At 31.4% G+C, this 24,819-nt stretch overlaps 2 protein-coding genes and 2 long non-coding RNA genes across 4 annotated transcripts; 2 read left to right on the top strand and 2 right to left on the bottom strand.

The window, feature by feature from the left end:
• Nucleotides 1–4,792: 4,792 nt before the first annotated feature.
• On the bottom strand, nt 4,793–12,081 carry LOC126740926 (lipase 3-like). The gene is made up of 6 exons (XM_050447126.1): nt 11,842–12,081; nt 8,293–8,488; nt 8,045–8,232; nt 5,619–5,792; nt 5,313–5,559; nt 4,793–5,104 (listed from the first exon to the last, which is right to left on the bottom strand). Exons 1-6 carry the CDS (start codon nt 11,986–11,988, stop codon nt 4,809–4,811), a joined length of 1,248 nt encoding a protein of 415 aa, XP_050303083.1. The 5' UTR covers nt 11,989–12,081; the 3' UTR covers nt 4,793–4,808.
• Nucleotides 9,198–11,832, top strand: LOC126740929 (uncharacterized). The gene is made up of 2 exons (XR_007662062.1): nt 9,198–9,375; nt 11,286–11,832. It is a non-coding gene; the product is annotated as an uncharacterized LOC126740929 (long non-coding RNA).
• A 4,799-nt stretch (nt 12,082–16,880) lies between the features above and the next one.
• LOC126740927 (lipase 3-like) lies at nt 16,881–22,844 on the bottom strand. Its single transcript, XM_050447127.1, has 6 exons — nt 22,625–22,844; nt 22,330–22,525; nt 22,070–22,257; nt 21,698–21,871; nt 21,195–21,441; nt 16,881–17,193 (listed from the first exon to the last, which is right to left on the bottom strand). The coding sequence occupies exons 1-6, from the start codon at nt 22,769–22,771 to the stop codon at nt 16,898–16,900; spliced, it is 1,248 nt and encodes a 415-aa protein (XP_050303084.1). The 5' UTR covers nt 22,772–22,844; the 3' UTR covers nt 16,881–16,897.
• Nucleotides 19,126–21,201, top strand: LOC126740930 (uncharacterized). The gene is made up of 3 exons (XR_007662063.1): nt 19,126–19,589; nt 20,120–20,609; nt 20,974–21,201. It is a non-coding gene; the product is annotated as an uncharacterized LOC126740930 (long non-coding RNA).
• Nucleotides 22,845–24,819: the final 1,975 nt, after the last annotated feature.

Here is a 24,819-nt window from a genome sequence, read left to right as displayed (position 1 = left end):
TTATCAGAAATTAAATCTTTTTTTAAAGCAGCTGATAATTGACTGATTTTTTTTATAAATTGCACTTATCCCGGTTATCCTATCTTTTGATTGATACGTAACAGAGATTTCTTATTTAACAGTAAGAAATTTACTGGCAAATGATAGAATTCAGGATGCTTTTCGATTTTTGGACCTATTTCTTTATTCTCTACTTTTGGTAAGGTGGAATATTCTCTCTGGAAAACGTCTGTCCCAAGACATACTAATCTTTATTTACTTGTAAGGTTTAAAAAGAATAAGTGGTTATAATGCCATTTTGTTCAACTTTCAGACCAATAAGTCGACAGTAAGTTTACAGTATCCAATCCTCGTACTATTATTGTCGAGCGCAGTAGCAACTTCATTCTGGAAGAAGCAAAGAGCTGCTTCAGTACTTCTTGACATATTAAATCCATGTTGTGTAGGAGAGATTTGCTCGCTTCTCAAAAAATTTCATGAGCTGGTCTTCCAAGTTCGGTTTGGATCAACTTTGGATAGGTATGCTAGACAGTAGACTACCTGTGCGGTAGTTACTATAATACTATAGCAATTGAGAAGGCTCTTTTGGAAAAATTGATCACTTACACACTATTCCTATCTTTGATTGACCAGAAAAACTCTTTCCTCATAGCAATTACTTACTACAAACTTTATATCACTCTGAAATTATATACCTACATAACTTAAGAATATTATTTGAAAAACCATCTTGGCTACTGGAGTTTGCGCTTTTGAGATATCACATCAAAGGTACAAACTGGAGACTTAAAAAATAAGTTACTCTGACAATTAAGATTAGCATATTTTATTGCAGTTTGCGAGTTAAAATTATTTGCGGCCTTTTTGTCATTCAAACCAAGTTCTATGTCTTCGTCTCTAGGATCTATATATTCAGGACTTCTTAATTTCGTGATTATAAGACCATAAAGACTATAAGCTGAGAAGCTTATCGTAAGAAATAAGCATTCAGTCAGAAGTCAGTCAGAAGCAACAAGCAGCAATAAGCAGTCAGTTTATAAAAAAACTCCGAACAGCCGACATCAAGTGACTGTTCAACTCATACAAATAAACTCAATACTTGTCATCTCATACATGTATGGGAAAAGTGAAGTCGATATAGAGGGACAATTTATCTCACAACGGAATTGGGCGATCTGGACGTGATTAAAAAATTAGCGTCATTGATTGGCCAAAGCTTTGACAATCTATCTAGTTTCAACTTGTAAATTTTATATATAATTTCAAAATACATAAAATATATTGGTAGTATCATCAAACCTAAGACTTATAAAATAAATCAAACTATCTAAAATATACTAATTATTACTAGACTTTTAGTAGAATGCCCCTTTTTGCAGATGATACGTCTGCCGTAATAGCCGAGTAAAGGTTCTAGACTCCCCACTTACTGACCAATTTATGCCTACTAGTAGTTCACATTGCATGAGGCCAGCAAGTGGTTTATTTAGAAACTTAAAAATTATTTAATTAATAATTATGTTATTCAATTACCTATGTAAAACGAAACACTCCATTACCCTTTGTTTCTACTATATTATATTTTATTAGGAGCAAAATGAATAAATAATTAAGTAAGTATATTGTCCATTTTTGTTATGCATTATTTAACATTTTATATTAACATCATAATATGAATACTAAATTATTTAAAATTTACTTAAGGAGAGTAAAAAGGGTAGTTACATAACATGGTTTTTATATCCCTTTTAAATACCTGCAAGGACACACGAGAAAATATTTTGGAAAATGATTATATATTCTTATAGAGGTATTTGTCGAACCATCATGCACTTGAAGCAATAAAGGTGGAATAAATAATGCGTTACTCAGTCCATTTTTAAAACTGAAAATTTTATTGTAAGAAATTTACATTACATACATACACATGACTAAGAATTTACATGATCCCTCAGGTTTACAATAAAATTTTTACAAATACTGAAAAGAGATAATGGATAGGAGCATATGGTATACAAATATCGCTTGAGTAGTACACATAGTGTACCGCATAGACCTGTAGAAATTACGTTTTATTGTTAAAAAAGTGAGTTCAGAAAATTAGGATAATTTTCAGATTTAACTGCTGATTGCGGGGAATGTCTTTGTGGTCTTATAAGTCCCTTGGTTAATTGTTATTAATTGTTATTTACCAAAAAAAAACGACATATTTATATTCAACGTATTTAAAAGTGGCATCGAGCACATCCGCAAAATTGTGGCTGATCAATTAACAGCTACTATTTTGAGTTAATAATTACAAAATAGGCTTATCGAGACCCTATTGAAGGGTCCTAGGTGGATCGTAAGTTTAGTAAAAAAATTAAATCACTTCAGGAAAACTTTACAGTTTTGCAAATAGTAATAGAGCCCTTACAGAGTGAGAACATGAAATTGAAGAGCAAAGTGGATACTCTAGTTTTTCTCGATTTTAGTAAGGCATTTGATATGCTAAATTACAGACTTTTAATCTAAATCTTACATTATGTAGGGTTCGTAAGTGCTCATTGTTTCATTAAATCGTTTTTAACTAATAGAACACAGAAAGTAGCATATATACAATACTCGGAATTCAGTCTGATTATTAATGGTGTGCCGCAAGGTAGCATAATTGATCTTTTGCTTCATACCATTTATACTGTTAACTTTTTCTCTTGTATTAAAAATTGCAATTATATTTTTCTTTTTCTTGAAACGAGGCTGAGCTAGCTTTAAATTGTATAAATTCTCATATGTTACATTTTTTAAACACCTACAATGATCATGTGCTCTAACTCAATCCTAATAAATCATCTGATTTATATTTCGGCAACGAGAACCAAGCTTCCCACTATTCCTGTAAGTATTTAGGTCTAGGTATGGATTCTAAACTAAGATTTACAGATCATATTACATCAAAACTTTGATTGGCCCACCCGAATCTAATACTTATTCACGGCTGCAAAAATTTTTTACCACTCTGTACTCACCAAATTTTGTGTGAATCTTTATTACTAAGGCATTTCAATCATTGTGATAGTGTTTACCACTTATGCCTTAATAGTTTCGATCAATACAGGGTACAAAAAGTGCAAAATTCATGTATCAGACTTATCTATGACGTAAATTGAAGAACTAGAATTATACCGTATCTTTGAAGATCGGCACAAACTTTGTTCGTATTGTTTATGTTTTAAAATTACAAAACATAAAACGCCTTGTTATCTTTATGAAAAATTGAGATTCAGAAAGGATATCCATAGCTTACATCTACGATACGGATACTCAGACAGTACCTAAACATTGCAAAGCACTCTTTAAAAAATCATTCTCCTATAATTTGCCCAGATTATTTAATACTTTGATTAATAACTACATTTTTATGTATATTCCGGTTAAAAAAAAATTATTTATAAATCACTTCTGACTTCCAGTAAGTGGCATTGTCATAGCAGTCTTTCCAGATTTATCTAATAAGTTGTTTTCCCTTTCTAGGCCAAAGACGTCAGGATGTCTGTAATTTCTTTTTTTCTTTCCTTCCATTTTTTTAATGTTAAGGTCTCTAATATCTACTAAGCAGAACATGTGGTACTTATGGAATTATTAACATTTACTGGTGTATATATGTACTGGTATATATGTTATATTATTGGTGTACTAGTAAATATGGTTCTCCAGTGGAGGAAGCGGCTGAAAACAAGATTTATCAAATAAACAATATTTTTATTTAGGTTAGGGCTTGAACTATATTCAGTGTTCTTGTGTGAAACTAAGTGAATGGCTGCAATTCTATACGGCCCATTGTACAATCAAAAAAATATACTATGCTAAGCTATATAAATATTGTGATTAATTAATAAATAAATATCTGTTAATTTTATAAATAAAAAAATTAGATAATAAAAAAACAATAAATAAATAAACATGTTCCTTAGGTTGCCACAAATTTTTGAACGTTACACAAATCAAATTAAAAAATGCATTTTTGTAATTGAATCTTAAGGTAGATTTTTAATTACTTGAAAAACATTTATAATAAACTGCATTCCATCTTTAGACAAATAAATAGATAATCGTATATAACTAATTTGTTGTCGTCAGCTATTCATGTACAAGAAAATGCTTCATATTAAAGTAAGCATTAACGCCACCACTAATGTCTCTAAAAATTATTCTATATGGCTACTACTAGTGGATCATCAGCATTCAAATGTCATTCTTTTCGTTTTTATTAATAAGTTCTAGAACATATAACAGTTTAAATAAAAGTTGGGTCCTACATCCAGAGAAAGAAAAGCACTGCTGTGTAAAGCGAAGAATATTTAATTGTTACACATATTACCCAATGGAAGAGGACGGATCATTAGTCTATTAGATTTTAACAATCCTTTAGCCGAAGCTGATTCAGAAATACTCTATATGTAGACATAATTAAATTAACCTTTGGGTCCAGATGCGTTTCACTTACCAACATATTTTAACTGTCTCAATTTTCTAAAATAAGTTCTAAAATGTTCCTTTTGAAGTCACCAAAAAGACATCTTTCTAATGACTTAAAGGTTGATATACACTTTAATTTGAAGTTCTAGCATATGCGTTAGTTTTTATCCTTTAGGTGGCCGCTGAATTGAGGGTCCTAGTTATTTTAATGGAAAACAAAATAGAAAATTTCTCATTCGATTTTTTTTAGGTTTAGCTAGTTATTTCTATAACTTAATTCTTATGGTTATAAGTTAGACTAACTAAATAATTTCAATTTTGAAAAACAGCAATATAAGATCACAAGTTCTTTATTGTCTTGCAAACAAACTTATAACCTTATTATTAATTAGCCTAGTTGTATCTATACCATAAAGGTAATCCAAGTGGTTAAAATTATAATTACTGTTCAGTATTTTTCCTTTACAGGCGGAACCCATCTTTTCACACAAACGTGTAACATCCTTTTCTGCTGACAGCCAGTCATTGCGGCTATAAAATAAGTAAGTTGGTGTAACTATATTAGATAAATCGTAACTTGGAGGGGAAAGGCTATTATAGTGCTCTATATTTGAAATAAGTCCATAGTCGTACTGCCGGAAGTACCCTAAAAAATAAAATATTAACATGCGTTTTTTATGATGGTTTTAAATGCATATTTTTTAGTTTCGTGAGAGATAATATGAAAAAAGAAAAGAAAGACGATCTCAAATTAATAATTATATTAGATATTTATTCGTTCTTATTGGACGATAGTGACGATGTGTGGATAATGGAAGTAAGAGATTATGTGATTGTCTTGCTAAATGACTTACCCGAGTTAATTTCCTGACCATAATGTACAGCTTGCTTAGTTGAACAACCAGCAGGAAGATATTTTAATATCGTTGGTAGAAGAGTGACGTTCATTTGATCATAGTCAAATCCGCATAGTGCAAACAGAACATTTTCGCATAACAGTTGAGTTATAGAATTCTTTGAACATATAGCATCTCCTACTATATACTTGAAGAAATCGCTGGTCGGTACAAACTCATTCACTCCAATAAGACTTCCCAGTATCTATATAAACCGACGTTCAGAATACAACATAAGTATTTTAACTTATGCAGTTTACTTACATCTAACTCATTCGTAAATAGTGCAATTACACGAAGAAGAGGCCCAGTCATGTGGTTCATAAATCCAATAGGGGCAAGTGATGCGCCAATCTTAATTTTACTGTTATACTCTGGATGCATGGATAACATCACGTAATATACAGTTGTCCCTTGCGAGTGACCAACATAATACACCTTAAAAAAATAACTAAATTGATTATTTAAATAAAACATATTTACGGTCTTCCACCTAACTGAACCTGTCCAGAATTCACTGGAAATCATGACCTTATGCTTGAATGGCGTAAGCCGAAACATGATCAACACAACAACATTGATTAAATAAGCTATTTTCAAAACATTAATAGGATTTTCTCAAACGCAGTAAAGAACATACATAAAGCGTCTTAGCTTTATATGAAGGGCGTTGATGTGAGAGTTTTACATTGACGTAGAAGATGTAAGCCACTTCTCAAAAACCTAACATCTGCTATATTCTCTAATATGTCCATTGGTCTTAAAAAAAAGTAACTAGTATTCCTGAAGTCTCTGTTAGATATTCATCTTTAACTCATGGGAAGTTAAGTTGTCAGCAAAACTCTCTGGTTCTATGAATCAAATTTGAAAAATGCAGACCGCAGAAGCTTTGGTGAACTCTTTATATTTAATTTGTTTTGTGCTGACAACTACAGTCAATAGTTTGATGTCCTTAGTGCTAACAATATATTTACAAAATTTGCTTAAGGTGATATCATAGGGGATAAAATCAATGAAATAGGATAAAATAAAAGCACAATATTGTAATTTTATGGATATCTGAAAAATTATATTTATATATCGTGCGGGATTGTGCTTCTTTGGTATATAGGTTTGTTTTTTACTTAGAAAATTAAAAGGCTAGAATTAGTAAACAACAACTACCTATGTTTGAGTTTAACATATGCACAGGGGCAAGGAAAGTGTTTTGCTTACAAACATATTCATCGATTCTCTGTTGTCAAGTTTACACCCATTTTCAAAAGAGGAAATTTTCAGCTATATATCAACACCTATAATAATGTTAATTTAATTTACTGATGCTAGATTTTGGATTAAAAATAAAAAGTAGAAATAGATATATGTTATTCTAAGCGCAAAAATTACTTCTTTGAAGCAAAAAAAAAGATTAACATTCTTATTACTAAAATCGCTTTTAAAAAATTCGAAATGGCAACACCGCAGGCAAAAGCTGTCATGTTGCAAAAGGTCATTTTGACAAAAGGTCTTTTTGACATTCGGCATTTGTGAAGTTCTGTGTTTTTTCTTTAGTTTTTGGTTGAAAATGTGGTTTTTGTGAACTGTTACGATAGTAAGAACTTGTGCCGTTTGTGATCTTTTCACAAGTAAATACCGATATTGTCATAACATGTAGAATAAAAAAACTGATTAAGAAATCTATAATAAGTATAAAATATTTAATTTTCATAAAAATGCTTTTTATTAGATAAGTACCTTTACTCTAATAAAGTACGTGAAAAAAACGCATAAACAGTTCATAAACGGTAATATTATTTATAATTTAAAGCATAATCTATTAATAATAAATATTTAGCATGTAAAAATCAACAATGCGATCGAGCGGCGTTGCGATGTTGTTACCTTTTTCCCTAATATAGGGACGTTGTCTACATTCTTTAACTTTGAATGTTGACTTCTTTATAGAGTATCTTAATAAATTCTTCATATTTTATTAAGGAGGAATAGTATTATTTTGCACCTGTCAAAATAAGTGACAAATCCTTATGATATTATAAAGTGTATTTTTTTGCCTTTTCTACATAAGAATTTGGCATCATTGCATCAGAGATGTTGTAAGCAAATAAACAGCTCATAGTTCCATGGCAATGCTAATTCTAGCCTTTCAATGTTCTAAGGTTTTCTACTCATACAGATCTGTATTTTGCTATACAGGTCTGGCCAATCTAGGTTTTGGGTCCAAAAGAAATGTATTAACTTGCAATAATAATCTAAGTTTCCTAATACTTTTCTCTCTACTACCATAGATAGGAGAGACAAACGAAGTGTAGAGTTCAATATAAATTGAATATAGCAAAAGCGAGGTGAGAAAAGACTTGCAGAAACGTACTATCAGGGCATCGGATCGATCGCAAGTTGTGTCTCGTGCAGCATTCAGATGCATAAGTATAATTATTAATTTATATTTCGGCACCCAAGAAAGAAATTGGACAATCATATATTCAACAAGTACCTCGCTTTTTTATTATACTATTAGTAGTTCCTGTCATTTCAGAAGTAAAAGCTATTATATTTAAAGAAAAGCGTTTTTTGGTAATTTTAAATTATTTCAGTCGTTCGTACAAAAAGTATATCTAAATCAGTTTCTATACCTAAGAGTTGCAAATATTAAATCACAATTATTTTTTATAAAATATTGATTATATTATTACCTGAGATACTCCTGTTTGCTCCAAAACATAATCAATCATAGTAGGCAAATCAATATCTCCAATTTGATGCCATGAAAATTGCCAGTACTTTGGATCATTGGTGTCTAGACTCACATGTTTTTTACTCCATGTATTTCCTCTGGCATTACCCATCCAAACATCATATCCATCATCCGCTAGCATAAGCGCTGAAATGCATAATAAAAAGTAATTTTTGAAGAATTTTTTACTAATTTCTATATTTTTACCTAGAGAATTTTCGGGACCCATTACTATCCAATCGGCTGAGGAGCATAAAATTCCATGTTGAAGGAATGCAACTCTGCCATTTTTTTTCTCTGTAGCTCTGCCACTGGGAATTCTGTGCAATGTTAAAATATATCCATCTGAAGTGGTGACGGTATGAGTTTCAATTGTGTACCCATAAGACTCGGCTAGATATTCCTGCAAAAAATTGCCATTTTACCAACTATTTTTAAATTTGTTTGTTTCCTGTCAAGCTGCAAGAATAAATTAGGAAATTGTGTAATGAAGAAGATTTATCAGTAAATTCGCTCAAAATCAGCATTATTCTTTTATGAAAAAAAAGGTCTCGGAGTAAAAAACTCAAAGCCCAACAAAATATTATCTAAGAGATGATCTAAGAGAGAGCCTAAGTAGAACCTAAGAGATTATTATCTAACAGAATCATTTTTCCCTAATTGGTAGAATGAATTGGGATAGAAGAAAGTTCAATGTTCAACTTTGCCCCTTCGAGCAATACAATCAAAACATACAAGAGACTTGATGTTACCATATAAAAAGCAAACATTAGCAATCTGACTTCTTGTAGATAATGTTGATATTGACGCAAAACATATAAAATATCGCATAATATTTATACTCTTCCCGGTTTTTCATTGGTTAACCAGGTTGTTATATTGTAGATTCTGATATCAAATGTCACTTGATTCATAGTTTTGCCACTTAAAGCACGACTGCGCGTTTTTTGAAATAAAATATTTCTATACAGGGTGCTTCAAGTAGAAACTATGGCGTCAACATTAATTTGTTAAAATAAAACACACCGTATTTTATGACGTTTTAGAATTTCATGATATATATACTGAATACTTTTTGTATAGCAAACTATATGCATTAAGTCAATGGTTTATCAAATATAACGTATCAGACTTACGAAACATATGAACATAAAACATAAAACTTTATTCTAGATTAATGTTTAATTTGTTGTCCATTTGAAATGCGTCCTTCGCAATGAAAATTTTGATTACAGGTCTAAAATAGAAACGATAACGCCAACATTCATTTTCGATGTGATTGCTTAGCAAGTAAGTACACCTTATTATTTTTAAACGGTTTCCAATTTGAGAACCTACTTGATAATGATTTATCATGCAATTATGAACATTACATTTCTCATATTAATTGTCATTTCACGCATCATTTTTTAATAAAATGCATTTATCTGAGAAAGAACAAATTTAAATAATCAAGCTGATTGGTTTTGAAGACCGGGTGCGTACACAACAAGAAGTCTGCAATATATTTAGTGTAACCATTTCAGTTGATGGTCGTGCTCCTTATTTATCCATGTACAGGGTCCGGCAAAATGAACTCCCACATTTTGATTTTTAGTAAAAACGCCAATGTAAATGCTATTTATATTTTATTTTTATTAACTAAAAATATATGGTATGCCATTTTGTTTTTATTAAGTTTTGAAAGTCCAAGTGGCGACCATTTCTTTCGACACACATTCGAAGCTGATTTATGAAAGTTTCCATTACTCGAGCAATAATTTGAGGCGATGTTCCTGTAATTTCGTGGCGTATTGCTGCTTTCAATTCGTTAATGGTTCGGGGATGATGTTGAAAAACCTTCTCTTTCAGGTAGTCCCAAAGGAAAAAGTCACATGGGGCAAGATCGGGTGAACGCGCAGGCCCCCAACGTCTCCACGTAACGAGATTACGCGTCCTGGAAACATTTCCCTTAACAGGTCCATTGTCATTCTTGTCGTATGAGCTGTAGCCCCATCCCGTTGAAACCACACATCCGGATGTTCAAGTTCCCTAAGTTTTGGTTCCAAAAAATTACGTAGCATGTCGACATATTGATCAGCAGTTTCAGTAACCGTTACCCCTCCTTCTTCAAAAAAATCGGGACCCCAAACACCAAAAGAACCAACAGCACACCAAACGTTAACACGTTGGCTGTGAAGTGGCCTTTCATGGAGCTGCCGCGGATTTTCTGGTGCCCAGTAGCGAAAATTCTGCTTGTTCACACAGCCACACAAATGGAAATGAGCCTCGTCAGTCGGTATTAAAAGCGCATTTTGTGGGACGTTTTGAAGAATATCATTGGAACATTCTCGGCGATTTTCCCAGTCCCGTTCACTAAGTTCTTGCACGATCATCATTTTGTATGGGTGGAACTTCAGATCGGTGTGCAAAATTCTTCTCACAGAACGATCTAACAAACGCAAAGCAGAGGCATGTTTAACAGCTGAACGTCTAGGAGATCGTTCAACTGCTTCTCTTACAGCTGCAATGTTTTCAGGTGTCCGAATACTTCTGGGTCTACTAGTTGATTTTCTTTTTAAGGCTGAACCTGTAGCTCTAAGATTTGAAACCCACAACAGTATTGTTTTGCGATCTAGAACTGGATCATGTTTACCAAGCGCGAAGTGAGTACGAAAATTTCTTTGTGTCGTAATCACAGATTCGTTACTTTTGAAAAATGTTCGATAACAAAGGCAAGATGCTCGCCCGTCCAGTTCATGGCGACAACAGAAATGGCAAGGCGCGCGCAGCCAACCGACTACGCTAAGCTGGCTCCCTCTTTAGTGATTCGGGCTCAGTGGCGGCGCAAAAATGTGGGAGATCATTTTGCCGCACCCTGCATATTTATCTAAAGACAAATCTTCAAAAGTATCTAAAGCTCCGCTGAATATTTTAGAAGAAATGTAGAATAATTCCCTTGATTAGTACAATTTCTAGGAATTTCAATTTATCAGCAGAGTCAGTGAATCAGTGATTCTTGAGACTAAAAATGTTAATGGAAGTTTCATCCGATTTTTTTTTTTTGATAAGGTCACCCTTATATTAAATGGACACGTTAAATATCTGGTCAGGTATTATAGAAAATCGGATCTTTGGATCCTTTTTTTAGAGAAACATTAAATGGAGAGAGTCATGGATTTTCTATAGTTTAAACTTATCCTTAGTTTTGTTATTCCCAGATCCACAAGACGCTGACATACCTAGTAACGAGATTTATTTCAACAAGACTGATACACTTGATGGATTGGACGAAGAGAACCAATTGAGTGGCCACCAAGGGTACCGGATATAACCCCATTAGATTTATTCTCATGAGGCTATTAGAAGTCCAAAGAATTCGACAAGAAAATAGATTAATCGATCTGCAAGTGATTGAAAATTTGTAACTGGAAGTTCATTTACCAGCTTCAAAAAAACATTAAAGTCAATGAACAACAAATTGGACATCAGTTTAATTTATACAATATTTATTGTAATATTGTATAAATTGTTATTTTTTAATGACGTATGTTTTAGAAAATAGTTTGTTTCTTTTATTTCAATTTTTTTAAAATTAGTAAAAGTAGATTATTTACTATGTTTTCTTTTAATTAGGTACTAGTAAATAATATTTGAGAGTAATTTTATTTAAAGCATTTTCAATTAGTTACCAGCTCTATCTAGAAATGACTTTTAAATTTGTAAATGTTACTAGGGAAATAAAAATGTTTTCGTCTTTAAATTAAATCTACTTACCACGGTCCAGTTAGAATTTGAATCTTCAAGTTCTTTCACGCCTTTTAAGAAATGGTCATGTTTAAAATTATCTGTTTTACTAAGAACATCTCCATGAACTACTATAAAAAATAAAAAACTCAAAGAAACTATGAGGATCTTCATCATAAATATAATAAAATTATTATTGAATTATATTAGGCTCGCGATAATACTAATAGTCAGAATGACCCACCAGCGCGCAGTAAAATAAAAAATAAAAATCCGTATTTTATAGGTTTTTACATTTATCAAATACCTACTTGAACTGCCAATTCAATTTGTTTCGGTGTTTAAAATTATGATAACAGAACAAAAAATGTTTTAACACATAAACCCGATATTAGGATTAATTTTATCTTCGATTTTAAATTTTAAGTTTTTCTGAAATACCTATATTTATATTTGTGTTACAATCTTTAGTCAAAAAACTAAGCTAAATATATATTTTTTGAACAGAAGGGTTTAAGCTCAAAGTATATTTGAAATATTGCCTGAGTAGCTAAAAATAGTCCCTTCTATTTACACTAAAAAATTTTCTAGATTCTTTTATCAGCCATTTAACAATTAAGATTTAGACAATAAGTATAAAATTTCATAAACTCCATATATAAATAGAAACATATTATCGATTTTCTCCAAGAGACCAAACATAAAATAAAACAAAGGGAAAAAAACAAAGTCAGGGTCCCATTAAATATATAATTATAATTTTCATAAGCTACACGTGTTTCGCTACTATCGGAGCATTATCAGACCATAACATACACAAAACACATATAAATAAACTTAAAACAACTAACATATAAACAAATAAAGTTTATTTATATGTTAGGTGTTTGGTGTATGTTATGGTCTGATGATGCTCTAGTCGGGCGAAACATGTAACCTAAACTGCGTCGTTTTATTAAATGTTTCTATGATGATGTAGATTTTGTGTTTTTGCCTTTTATATAAATATGCTTTCAAATTATATCTATTAGATTTTTGATACCTCATTATTGATTACACATTAAATAGTAAGTATGATCTTTTTACTGTACATTAAAGTTAGAGATCTTAGAGTGAGCACAAATCTATTCAAGGTTTCTAAAATAAAAACAAACATATTTTTTAGTTTTTTTATATTTTTTCGCTATTAAGAATTTACAAGTATCTACTTGAATTTTCAATTCGACTTGTTTCGGTGTTTAAAACTATGATAAGAGAAAAAATATATTTACATGTAATTAATTAACATTAGATTGATTTTATCTTTGGTGTAAAACTTAAAGTTTTTCAAGAGCTTTTAAAATTTTGTGTTACCATCTTCAGTCATAAAAACAAGCTAATAATATATTCTTCTTCGAAAAGAAGGGTTCAAGCTAAAATTATATTTTAAATATTGTCTGATCAGGTAAAGTAGCCGCTTCACCTCTATTGATACTAAAATAATATGGTTGATTCCTTTATCAGCCTCTTCACAAAAAAGATTCACTTGAAAAGATTATAAAACTGTATAAATACCATAGATAAAACAAGAGTCAATAAACAAATATCATATATCATCAATAAGATAATACAATTTAATTACTTTGTTACTTTTTACGTCTTTGCATTAATTTCGCTCTTAACAATTTACATTACCTACTTGAACTGATATTTTAACTCCTGTTATTGTTTAAGATTTCGAATAAGAGAAAAAAAGTTTTTTTAACGCATAAACGCGATATTAGGATTAATTTAATATTTGATGTAAAACTAGAAGCTTTTTTAAATACTTTTATTATTTCGTGTTATAATTTTTAGTCTTAGCTGCCAGCTAATAATTTATTATTATCTAACTTAATAGAATGCTATAAGGGATGCTTACAGATGCTTCTTTGTCCAGTAGCTCCTTTACTACAGAATTACCTTTCTAACTTATTGTCTTTTTAGTATTGGAAAGGTGCATATGCGAACCTGATCACAAACATGTCCAATCTTTTTAAACCAAACGATTTTCTATAATATTCTTCTAACATAATTCACTTTTACGATAGGATTAACCCCCGCATGTTATCATAGCACTACTATTATAACTTTACTTCAGGTATCTGATAACATTTTTAAGGCTTAGGATTCAAAGCTATATTCTTGTGGATTTTATTAAGGCGTTCGATATCATAGAATATCAACGTTTGTTAACGATTCTTTTAAAATTATCTTGGAAAACAAACTGTGGCATACAATGGCTTAAGCTCTGAAGTTAAAATAATTTGTTAAGGTGCAGGGCAGTCAGCGCGGTGTGCTGGGTTTTTTTCTGGGTGCTTATTTAACTTAGCATGATAATAATTTGTCTTTGCAACAAATTTCAAGTGGCGCAATAATATGGTTCTTCTTAATATGGTTATATCTTCGGAATTTTTATCACATATTGGCGGATCTAAATGAATCCGGCTGGCTTACTACAGTGTGTCCCAAAAATGATATCTAAATTCATCTAAAATTAAGCGATGGGTTTTTTGCGCTCGGATCCGTCGATTTTTATTTCAAGTTGGCCTTTTTTACACGCGAAGTTTATATATACAGGGCTATTAAAAAATAAATTTCGACCATCAAGTTCATTTTTTCAAATAAAAGCACCTTTTTTAATTTGATTTTTGAATTTCGCGTGGAATTCTACGTGTGTTTCATGCATCATGTCCTACACCTAAAGTCAACAGTTCTCGAAAAAAAACACGATTCATGTAACAATCAAAAAAAGAACAAAAATTAAATATTTAAAATGGTTGTCATTCACGGTTTGACGGATATTGTCAATCAATAAACTTTCGTTCCACATTTTTATGTTTCGTTCATCATTTCCTGAGTTACGTCACGCTTCTCTGCGAATCCTCTCTTTAAAGTCGTCTAGATTATTTGGCCTATTACCAAATATCTTCGACTTGAAGTATAAGCATAAAAAAAGTCCATTGGTGTTAGGTTAGGCGACCTAGCAGGCCATTCGATAGATCCTCTCCTTCCTATCTACCGATTAGAAAAGGTTTTATCCAAAAATGTACGCACAATGGCACCATAGTGCGGAGCAACACCAGTTTGCTGGAAAATTAGTTTTTTGTCAGAATGGTCTGCGTTTAATGGATTTAGAAATAAAGCTAGTAATGCTGGAACTAGTTTAAATTAAAGAAAATCGAGATACACTTGTCCCGTTAAAGTCTGTTCAAAGAAAAACCTACCTATTACTCTTCCGCGCACTATTCCACAAGCCACGTTTAGTTTTTGATTTTGTTAATTGTACAAGTAAACGGACGAGAAAAAATTGAAATTCTGGGTTTGGTGATAGCACACATAATTAAATAGAAGCTGCTCAATTCTTTAATGAAATCCATCCTGACCGTCCTTCGACATGTCAAAAGTTCCTAAGTAGAATAGAAAGTAAGTTTACAGAATTTGGTCATGCTAGAGATCTGTCAGAATCTGGTCGTCCTGCTCAAGATAAAAATGTTTGTTGACGTTTTGATTTCTTTGAAAAAAAATCCATGCACTTCTCTGTCATAAATTGGTGCTAATTTACACATAAAATCTGAAGTTCACCGAATAGTTAGAAAGCACAAATATCACCCACACAAAGTTATTCCGGTGCAAGAGTTCTTTCGATAGGCGAAATGAGTTTTGTGAACGCTTGCAAAACATGTGCAATCTAAATATTAATTTAATAACAAATCTTACTTTTCCTGATGAAGACGTGTTATGTTTGACTGGTTGTTTCGATATTGGAAAACAGAAAACTCGCATTGGATGATGGAGGTGAACACCCACTTTCTACCATATAGTCCTCTGCGTCTACTTAGTGCAGATATTATCTTCTGTATTGTTTAGTTGTCATCTGATCCAACCTCATATTTTAAGTCCTTAGTATTTGACTTCTTTAATCAATCCGAGATTTAAGTGTATTTATTGACAAGGCTTCTTCGTTTCATATTTTTTTATTTGCTACTCTTCTTGTTATTAATGTCTTTCTAATTTTTAAACCTTAATTAATTGTTTACTGTTACTTTTTCTGTAATATAATTTAACCATTTGCCTCTGACTTCTATCATTAGATCTTCTGCCTAGCTAAAGCACTATTCCCCCATTATGTCTTTACCTAGATTTAAACAAACTATCCTGACTACTGTTTTCTTAAGATGTATTGTTGAACGAAAGTTCCCAGAGCAATTTTGTGATGGTTTTTATAAAGATATTTGGAATGCTGAGTGTTACGTAAGCCGTTTCATCCTCTCCAGGCTTTGTTTTTTGTCAATATTTAAACCACAAACTTGGTGTGTAAACACTGCTTGAAACTATATCAGATGTGATTTAATGCAAAAGTTAGTTTTGTTTGCTTAAAGGAGATAATAGAAGATTTAAAAACTCTGAAGGTGTGTCTTTTGTTGTCTAAAAATGATCTTTTGATTGCTATTTATAAGGAATGTGAGTCGATTTTAAGTTTGGTTCACGCATTCGATACTATCATACTTTTTAATGAAAATCTTATGATTAAGACTATTAAATGCCTTAAATAAGTCCAGAAATTTCCCCAAAGACTAATTTTTCTCAGAACCCATTAGGATTTCCTTAATAAAGTCACATATTGCTGTTTCAATTGACCTGCTTGTTGAAAAAAACATGCTGTGACTTGAATAACAACTCGTGCTCACAGTTAAAGCAGACGAGTCTTATGCACATTGCTATTAGTAATTTAGAAAAGCTAAAAGAAGGTACCTAGTTATCTGGCTTTTCGTTTACTGCAGACTGCTTTAGTCAGTTCAGGCATAATTAACCAAATACAGGAGTTTTTTAAACCTTTTAGTCGTATATGGAATTAAGAAAACGGATTTACTAATTGGGATGTTGAAAGAAAAAATATTGTTTATTTGCCTTTGATCCTACTCTAAACTGGATTGACAGCCTTATTCTGGCTTTCAATCGTATTTAAAGCCTAAAATATAAATTTAAATCTCAATAGGATTTGAAGGAGTTTTCAGATTATAAGGCGTATGCGAACCATGATAAGACTCTTTATGTCGTGAGTTTTTTATTGTCTTGCAAACAAACTTATAACCTTATTATTAATTAACTTAGCAGTATCAATTCCATAGATAAAGTCTAAATGGTTAAACTGGTAATCGCTGGTAAGTATTTTTCCTTTACAAGCACCACCCAATTCTTCACACAAACGCGCCACATCCTTTTCCGCTGCCATCCAATCATTGGCGCTATAAAATAAGTAAGTTGGTGCGACTATATTGGATAAATTGAAGCTTGGAGGGAAAAGGCTGTTATAACGCTGCATATTTTCTGTAAGACCGTAGTCGTACTGTCGGAAATATCCTAAAAAGAATAAAATATTAACAGAAGATGTTCAAAATATAAAAATCTTGTACAGATATTTTGTAATTTGGTATTTGGTTATTCAGTTAGTGAATAAAGGCATGATAAATTAGTATTAATTAACAAAGCATTGTGGTATGGTTTTTACAATTTTTTCAAAGGCTTCTGATTGTGTGAATTAGTACTTTCTACTAAAAAAACTGCCTCATCCTAGTTTTCTTGAACATCTTGGAACATGGATCCATATGTAAATTGATAGTTTGTAGTAGCAACCCTTAAGAATTTGTCTAGTAAGTACATTCTCAGTTTTATCAATGGCATTATGGTAACTAAGTGACCAAACCATATAACATCCAATATTTATTAGTTCATTTGTTACTAATGAATTCTGAATGCGGTCAAAAGCTGTAATGATGGTGTCTGACGATGACATTTACTTACTATCATTATATCTGAAATTTTGATTTAATAATATATTTTTGTATCATCCCAGCTAGTACGAATCGTGCTATTTCACATAGTCAAATGTTTATTTGTCGCCATCATCGACTTAGTGAAAATGGCAGTTTCAAAAAAGTTACCACTAACAATGAACTAACTCGTACAGTTGCAACTGTGAAAGCGGTAGTCTTAAACCAAATTGAGAAGGATCCTACAACAAGTACAAGAAAGATTGCTACAACACTAAATATTAGTCAATCGGTAATCTCTAGAATAGTAGAGGGAGCTCTTATATCCATACCATTTACAGCGAGTGCAAGCACTTTTCAGGCGATTTTCGATTCGATACACGATGTTGCTGCAGCTCACTTAATTACTCCAAAATACTAAGATCCAGGGATTGGAATGCTGGGGATATTCTTGATCTATATAGAGATTTATTTGCACATATATATATATATATATATATATATATAGATATCTCCATATATTCTCTAGGATAAGTTGCGGATGTCCACCACCGTGGCATTAGACTTTTTCCTCTAGGGTTCCTCAAAACTATTAATTTATACTATTCCAATTGAAAATGTTGGAGTGTTAAGAAATAGGATAGTGGGAAGTTGCGCAACAATTCGAAAGCCAGCAGACATTTTTGAAGGGCAACACTTTCAACAACTTTTATAACCTCTACTCCTAGTTTGTGTTTTACGTCATGTTAATCACTTTTCCCTTTGATTTTATAAAAATTAAATTGAATAAATAAAATGGTTATTTTCATTGTTGAATTTAAAAATTATGCTATTAGTGACATCAAAACTATAAAAAAATAAATTTAGCACCTTGAAATACCTCTTTATGCCTAATTTCATATGGCTAGTCTCGTTTATTTTCTCATAATTTAGAAAAATCGAAAATGCAATTAAAAATTCAGCGCTCTTTACCTCCGCAGGGAAGCATTTTCAGACATAGGTTTATAGGATGTTTTTTTAATATTTTGACCATCAAACAAATACGCTCTTAATTTTAGTGCTATATTAATTACTCACCCCCTATAGTTTATTTAATTTCTATAGTACTGTTTCAACATTTTACCAGAAAGTTGTTTATCTGCTTTTAATACACAAGATGTTTATTTACACTTTACATAAATAATATTAAAAACCATGACTTAATATGGTTATTTAAGCCAAACAATTTTTGATGAAGATTGTTAACAGGTGTATTAGAATGCTAATTTGTATATAATAGCCAAGCAAAACTTAGAGGCAATTTGAATTTAAGCCTATATAGAGAAAAGGCAGTCTAAAATCTGTGTAAGACATTGTGATGATTTGCTATGTAATTAACATGGTATTACAAGGTAAGTGAGCATGATATTTATTTTCTTTGTAAATTTCAAAAATAATTTTTTTGAAAAGACTTATGTCGCAATGACTTTTCCGATTAAGGTAATATTACTATTAATCTTTCAAATAATGTAACTTTCTCAATAACAAAATATTTTGTTGATTTATTATTACATACTTTTGTAATATATCTACAATATTTTGGTGTAACATTAATTTATTGTCTCATAGCCACATTGAAGAGCAATAATAACTTTGTAGAGCGCAGTTGCGGAAAGTAGGCACTCGTGCCTCTGTTTATGTTACATTAAAAGTACATCGCACGAGATATTTAAAATACCCAAATTTACATAACATAACATTACAGATACATATCTGTGCTAGCTGGGATACTTGTCAGTCTGATTCATACCTGTCCAAACACTCTCTAGTTCAACTGAATGGAAAGCGTTAGAAAAGTCTATTCAGACAGAATTGTCGTAAATTCCCTTGTGTTCCAAGTCAGCATAGTTGGCATTAGTTTGTTTATTTAAGTACAAGCTCTCCTATAGATAGACTAAGCAATCCAACAACAAGAAAGCACAAAGTATCCTAGGAATTTAAATACAAGTAAGTGCTTGACCAAATATTACACAGTTTCACCAAACATATATATTATAAACATATAGAATTTCTTCGTAGTATCGATTAAATGAAGTCATACTGGAGAAAAGATTAGACAAATAGTTTAGAGAATATCTTGAGATGCTAAAGGTCGATCTATTAACGTTGATATGTAAATTTTGTAGTCAGACAGGGCCGTCTATTAAATTATTAATAATTTTATAAATCAAAATTGTTTCTACGATTTTCTAAGGGTTTCTCTAATAATTGTTTTTACGACTCTCTTCATACGATAAAACTTTAAGTTATCATAGTAATTAAAAAATGTCTTTGGGTATTTAAGCGGAAATTTACTACATAGTAAATCATAAGAAACTTACAAACTTGCGTTGTACCCTTTCAATTTGGTGGATATTTGTGATATATCGGATTCCAAGCTACTGTTGCATATTCTATAGTAGGTTTAATGAATGCATTATATAATAATATTAATGATGTTTGATTAGTAAAACCCTTTATAATTCGAGTTTTTTTAGAGCTTTCTTAACAATGTTTTCTATATGAACGTCGAAGAGCAGTCTGGAATCCAACGTCACACCTAAATCCTTAATAAACTCTACATACTTCAAGATAGTGCCCCCGAGATAGACACATTTTTTTTGTGTCTAAGATGGTTTTCTGCTAAAAAGTATAGAATGACATTTTTCTGGATTATTAAATAAATTATTTAAGGTGCAGCACCTTTCTAAATTTGCAAGATCAGATTGCAAGGCACGAAAATCTGATACCTTCTTAATTGTTGTAAAGATTTTTAGGCCATCTGCATCTGCAAGATATTTACAGATAGAGAAACATTGATCAATGTTGTTTAAAAAGATTGAGAACAAAATCGGTCCTAAATGAGAACCTTGAAGTTACTATTGTACAAGACTCGTTACGTTACTCCTGAAGTTACTATTGTACAAGAAGACTTTACTCCATTTATGACAACGTACTGAGAGCGATTCGTTAGATAAATTTTAATAGGTTTGTATAGAGTCTCTTAAAAATAAACCTTTATTCCTAATAATCTCGAAAAATTTTGGATTAAGAAAGAATTTAGTATTTTTGATGATGATATTACCATCCTGTAGCACAGGCTAGTTTTTCTTGCCTTTATCAGCCGTAACCAAACCATAGTATAAAATTTAGTAACTAACTTGCTAACCGAAAATCCAACAAAATCAAAATCAGTATCTTCTAAACGTAACCTACAGAACATGTCAGTATGGAATAGTTAGTATTCCAAATGAGTACTATATGGAGAAATTCCATATAGTAATTATTGATATCAAGCTTCAGTTTTACCCTTACTTTTAAATAATTTTCATCAAGTCATTAAATCTTTCAGGGCTACCTTATGCTGAAAACTGCTTGTTTGATCTACAAATACCGCCAAAATATCATAGAAAGAAATCTCCAATATGCATCGAGAAATCTTGCTATTCTGAAGCCCTCCATTACTTATTGAAAATTTTATTTATTGTCGCCCATTGATTATTGCTTTTACAGTGGTCTTCAAAAATATAAAAAGAAAGAAAGCTGTCACTGAGTATCAATAAAATTACTTACCAGAATTAATTTCCTGGCCATAATGTATAAGTTGCTTAGTAGAAGAACCAGCAGGAAGATATTTAAACATCATCGGTATAAGAGTCACATTGAACTGGTTGTAGTCAAATCCACAAAGGGCAAATATAATATTTTCGCAAAGCAATTGAGTTATTTCATTCTGTATACATAGTTTATCTCCTACTATATACTTAAAAAAATCGTTCGTCGGCGTGATCTCATTCCATCCAATAAGGTCCGCTAGGTCCTATATAATAAAATTATTGATTTTAGTTTAGATAGCATCATCCATATATCAAATGTGATGAGCTGAAAGATACTTTGCGCGTTTTTTCCCTTTTAGTTTTGATAAAGGCATAAAATAAGGGCTAAACGCTGGTTAAATTTTGAACAGAGGTTCACAGTCGAGGATAAACAAAAATTAATGTTGTTCATTTTGTTTTAATAATCAGCAACCGTTCTGAGCCAATTGGTTTTTTAGTAGTTAACCTTTTTTTACTTACATCTAACTGATTCGTAAAGCCTGCAATTACACGAATAAGAGGTCCTGTTAGGTGCTTCATATATGCAATGGGGGCAAGTGATATTCCAACTTTAATTTTACTGTTATACTCTGGATGCATGGATAACATAACGTAATATACAGTTGTGCCTTGCGAGTGACCAACATAATACACCTTAAAAAATCATTATTAAATTTGTTGTTTTAATATTTTATGTACCCAATAAAAAATATTTGAACACAAAGAGTGAGCTCTCAGGAAAGTCATCGGAGTAAACTATTTACGATAATAAATTGTTTTTTTTTTGTTTAATATCATAAATAATTTTATAATTTGTTAATTTCCTTAATTACTAATTATTTGTGCATATACCTGAGATACTCCCGTTCGTTCTAAAACATAGTCAATCATAGCAGGCAAATCATAAGTTCCAATTTGATGCCATGAGAATTGCCAGAACTCTGGATCACTGCTATTTAAACTCACATGATTTGCACTCCAGGTATTTCCTCTGGCATTTCCTAGCCAAACATCATATCCTTCATCCGCCAGCATAAGACCTGTTTTTTATGTTATAAAAAGTAATTTTTGAATAAGTGGTCAATACCTATTTGGTATTAAAAATTATTTACCCAGGGATTTGCCGGGGCCTACTAATATCCAGTCAGCTGAAGAGCTTAAAAGCCCATGTTGAAGGAATGCAACTTTGCCATTTTTTTTCTCGCTATTTCTACCACCGGGAATTCTGTGCATTGTTAAATTATATCCATCTGAAGTTATGACGGTGTGACTTTCTACGGGGTACCCATAATAGTCGGCCAGGTATTCCTATCAAAATATGACATTACAAATTATTTGAACTGAACTCATAAAATGTTAATAATAATATATTTTATTTTCTTAGTAGGTATTAAATGTGTAACTTACTACCGTCCAGTTAGTATTGGTATCTTCTTTAAGTTCTTTTGTGCCTCTTAAGAAACGATCATATTCGTCATTATCTGATTTATTAATAAATGCTCCATGACTTTTCATTAAAAATAAAAAACTTAGAAGAATCGTGAGGACCTTCATTATGAATTCAATAAAATAATCAGCTGCCAATACTAGTTAAAGTGAAGACTCAGGAAGCAGTAAAATCTAAACATAATGTTGGTGTGTTTTATATTATTTTTTCGAATTTTTTAAATATGTAAGTACCTACTTAAGTTTTTTATCAACCTATATTGATATTTAAAATTATGAGAGCAGAAATAAATGTTTTTTCTTACATGCGTAGTATTTTCATTTAAATTCATTTAATCTTCCGGATCAGATTAGCATTTCTAGGAAAAACGATAAACAAAAAAATACCATACGTTATTTTATTACGCGATCAGTCCGTATATCCAGATCAAAAATATACCACTGAATGAGTGGTATCTGACACTGAAAAGCATGCGGAGATAAAAATGAATAATAGAATAACAAACCTGAAAACCAGGAATGCCTTAGGAGATGATGAACATAATAATAATCACACTTAAAAGGAATGGAGTGGAATAATATTATTATTATATTAATTTCCCAAAACTCAGAAAACCAAACTTACTACAACTTAAAGGTAAATATTTCTGCTGTATACTACCATGAAAATATTTACCAACATTATTAAAATCGTCCTTACATGCACCATAGAAAATAAAAATGAACAACAAGAAGTCAGAAAGTTCAGATCAATGCTGCCCTAAACTCGAACTGATACAAATCAGGAAAAGGGATTCTAAAAAACACCAGAAATTAAAAGATATTACACAATATCATTGCCTGAAAGTTATTGCACGGAAATAAAAGAACAAACAGCTATATAAAATAAAAATTTATAGTAAAGGACATAATTAAGTTCGAAAGAAAAAAGGTGATACTGGCGTGATGACGTAAATAGAATGAAACTCAAGAGATTGGCTAACATTTCCAAAGGTATAACCACCAGGTAGGCGACCATTAGAAAGACTAACGAAAAGGTGAAGAAACACCTGGAATTTAAGTGTCACGTCATAGAAAGACTAAGGTAGCCTTATATAATACAGATATTCTTAAAGAATAATAAGAAGAAGAAAAAAAAGGAGAAGAAAACGAAAAAGTTTGCATGTGCAGAAATCAATACGGTGCTATTGAGGACCTGATATTTTGCTGGACGGCCTTGATAAGATCCTATCTTAAGACCCTACTTGGATTACTAAGATTGATACTAAAATACGACTTAAACGCTATATAAAGAGTCTTTCAAAAATATGCGATAATTATATAATATAAATAAGTTTTTGTCAGTTATAAAATGTTTTCCTGTATCTCGGTAACCTTTAAAAACCATTTAAAAAAGATACTCTGTATACTCGGAAAATATATTTACCTAGTTTTGTATAAGCCACTTATAATTTTTTAAATAAGACAATGCAATATTTGTTTCTCAAGATTTTTGTTTTTATAAATACAATGGATAAAAAAAATCGTATTTTATCAGTTAATAGATATTTGTCAATGGGATTTAATTACAATAATGGTTTACATAGATGTATTGTATTTATAGCACTTTTAAGTACAGACACTTTCAAGAGTTCGTATATATCATCCATAAAAATATGCCGAGCCCCTTATTTCTTAAGCAAGAATATAATTACAAGATTTATATCATTTTTTAAGGCAATTGTCACTGTTATACTGTAAACGTATGTCAATTATTGACTAGCAGTTTCAAGTTTGAATAGCTCTTTTAAGTTCATTTTCACGTCCTGGTTTCCAACTGGTAACACAAAGCGTGATTCATCTATAACATGTTTCTCCATTCTAACAAATAGGACTTGAAATCACATCTTATTGATTGATGTCTACCAGCTGATTGAACAATACTCCGATCTCCTAAAATTATGCTCACAGAAGGACGACCACTTGGTGATCTCTTTTGTACGCCCTCAGTTTCTCCATAGAGCCCTATTGTTTTAATCATGTTAAGAATGTTATTCAGCCGATTGGCTGTCGCAGATCGTAAATTCTTAATTCTGCCAAACTTACTTCTAGGCACATTTCACTTTTACATGTTTCAAAATATTACTCTGCTTATTGATTGGTCTCGAAGAAGTTTC

This window comes from Anthonomus grandis, chromosome 10, assembly GCF_022605725.1.
Source record: "Anthonomus grandis grandis chromosome 10, icAntGran1.3, whole genome shotgun sequence".
Lineage (NCBI taxonomy): Eukaryota > Metazoa > Arthropoda > Insecta > Coleoptera > Curculionidae > Anthonomus > Anthonomus grandis.
This window is presented reverse-complemented; position numbering and strand designations above follow the sequence as displayed.

Excerpts from the sequence above, each read along its gene's own strand:
- LOC126740927 (XM_050447127.1), bottom strand. The coding sequence starts at position 22,771 with ATGAAGGTCCTCACGATTCTTCTAAGTTTTTTATTTTTAATGAAAAGT. Across the intron at positions 21,872-22,069 it reads AACGAACGGGAGTATCTCAG|GTGTATTATGTTGGTCACTC; the intron begins GTATATGCACAA and ends TGATTTTTTAAG. Across the intron at positions 17,194-21,194 it reads TGGCCAGGAAATTAATTCTG|GATATTTCCGACAGTACGAC; the intron begins GTAAGTAATTTT and ends TATTCTTTTTAG.
- LOC126740926 (XM_050447126.1), bottom strand. The coding sequence starts at position 11,988 with ATGATGAAGATCCTCATAGTTTCTTTGAGTTTTTTATTTTTTATAGTA. Across the intron at positions 8,233-8,292 it reads GGGTCCCGAAAATTCTCTAG|CGCTTATGCTAGCGGATGAT; the intron begins GTAAAAATATAG and ends TATGCATTTCAG. Across the intron at positions 5,793-8,044 it reads AGCAAACAGGAGTATCTCAG|GTGTATTATGTTGGTCACTC; the intron begins GTAATAATATAA and ends TATTTTTTTAAG.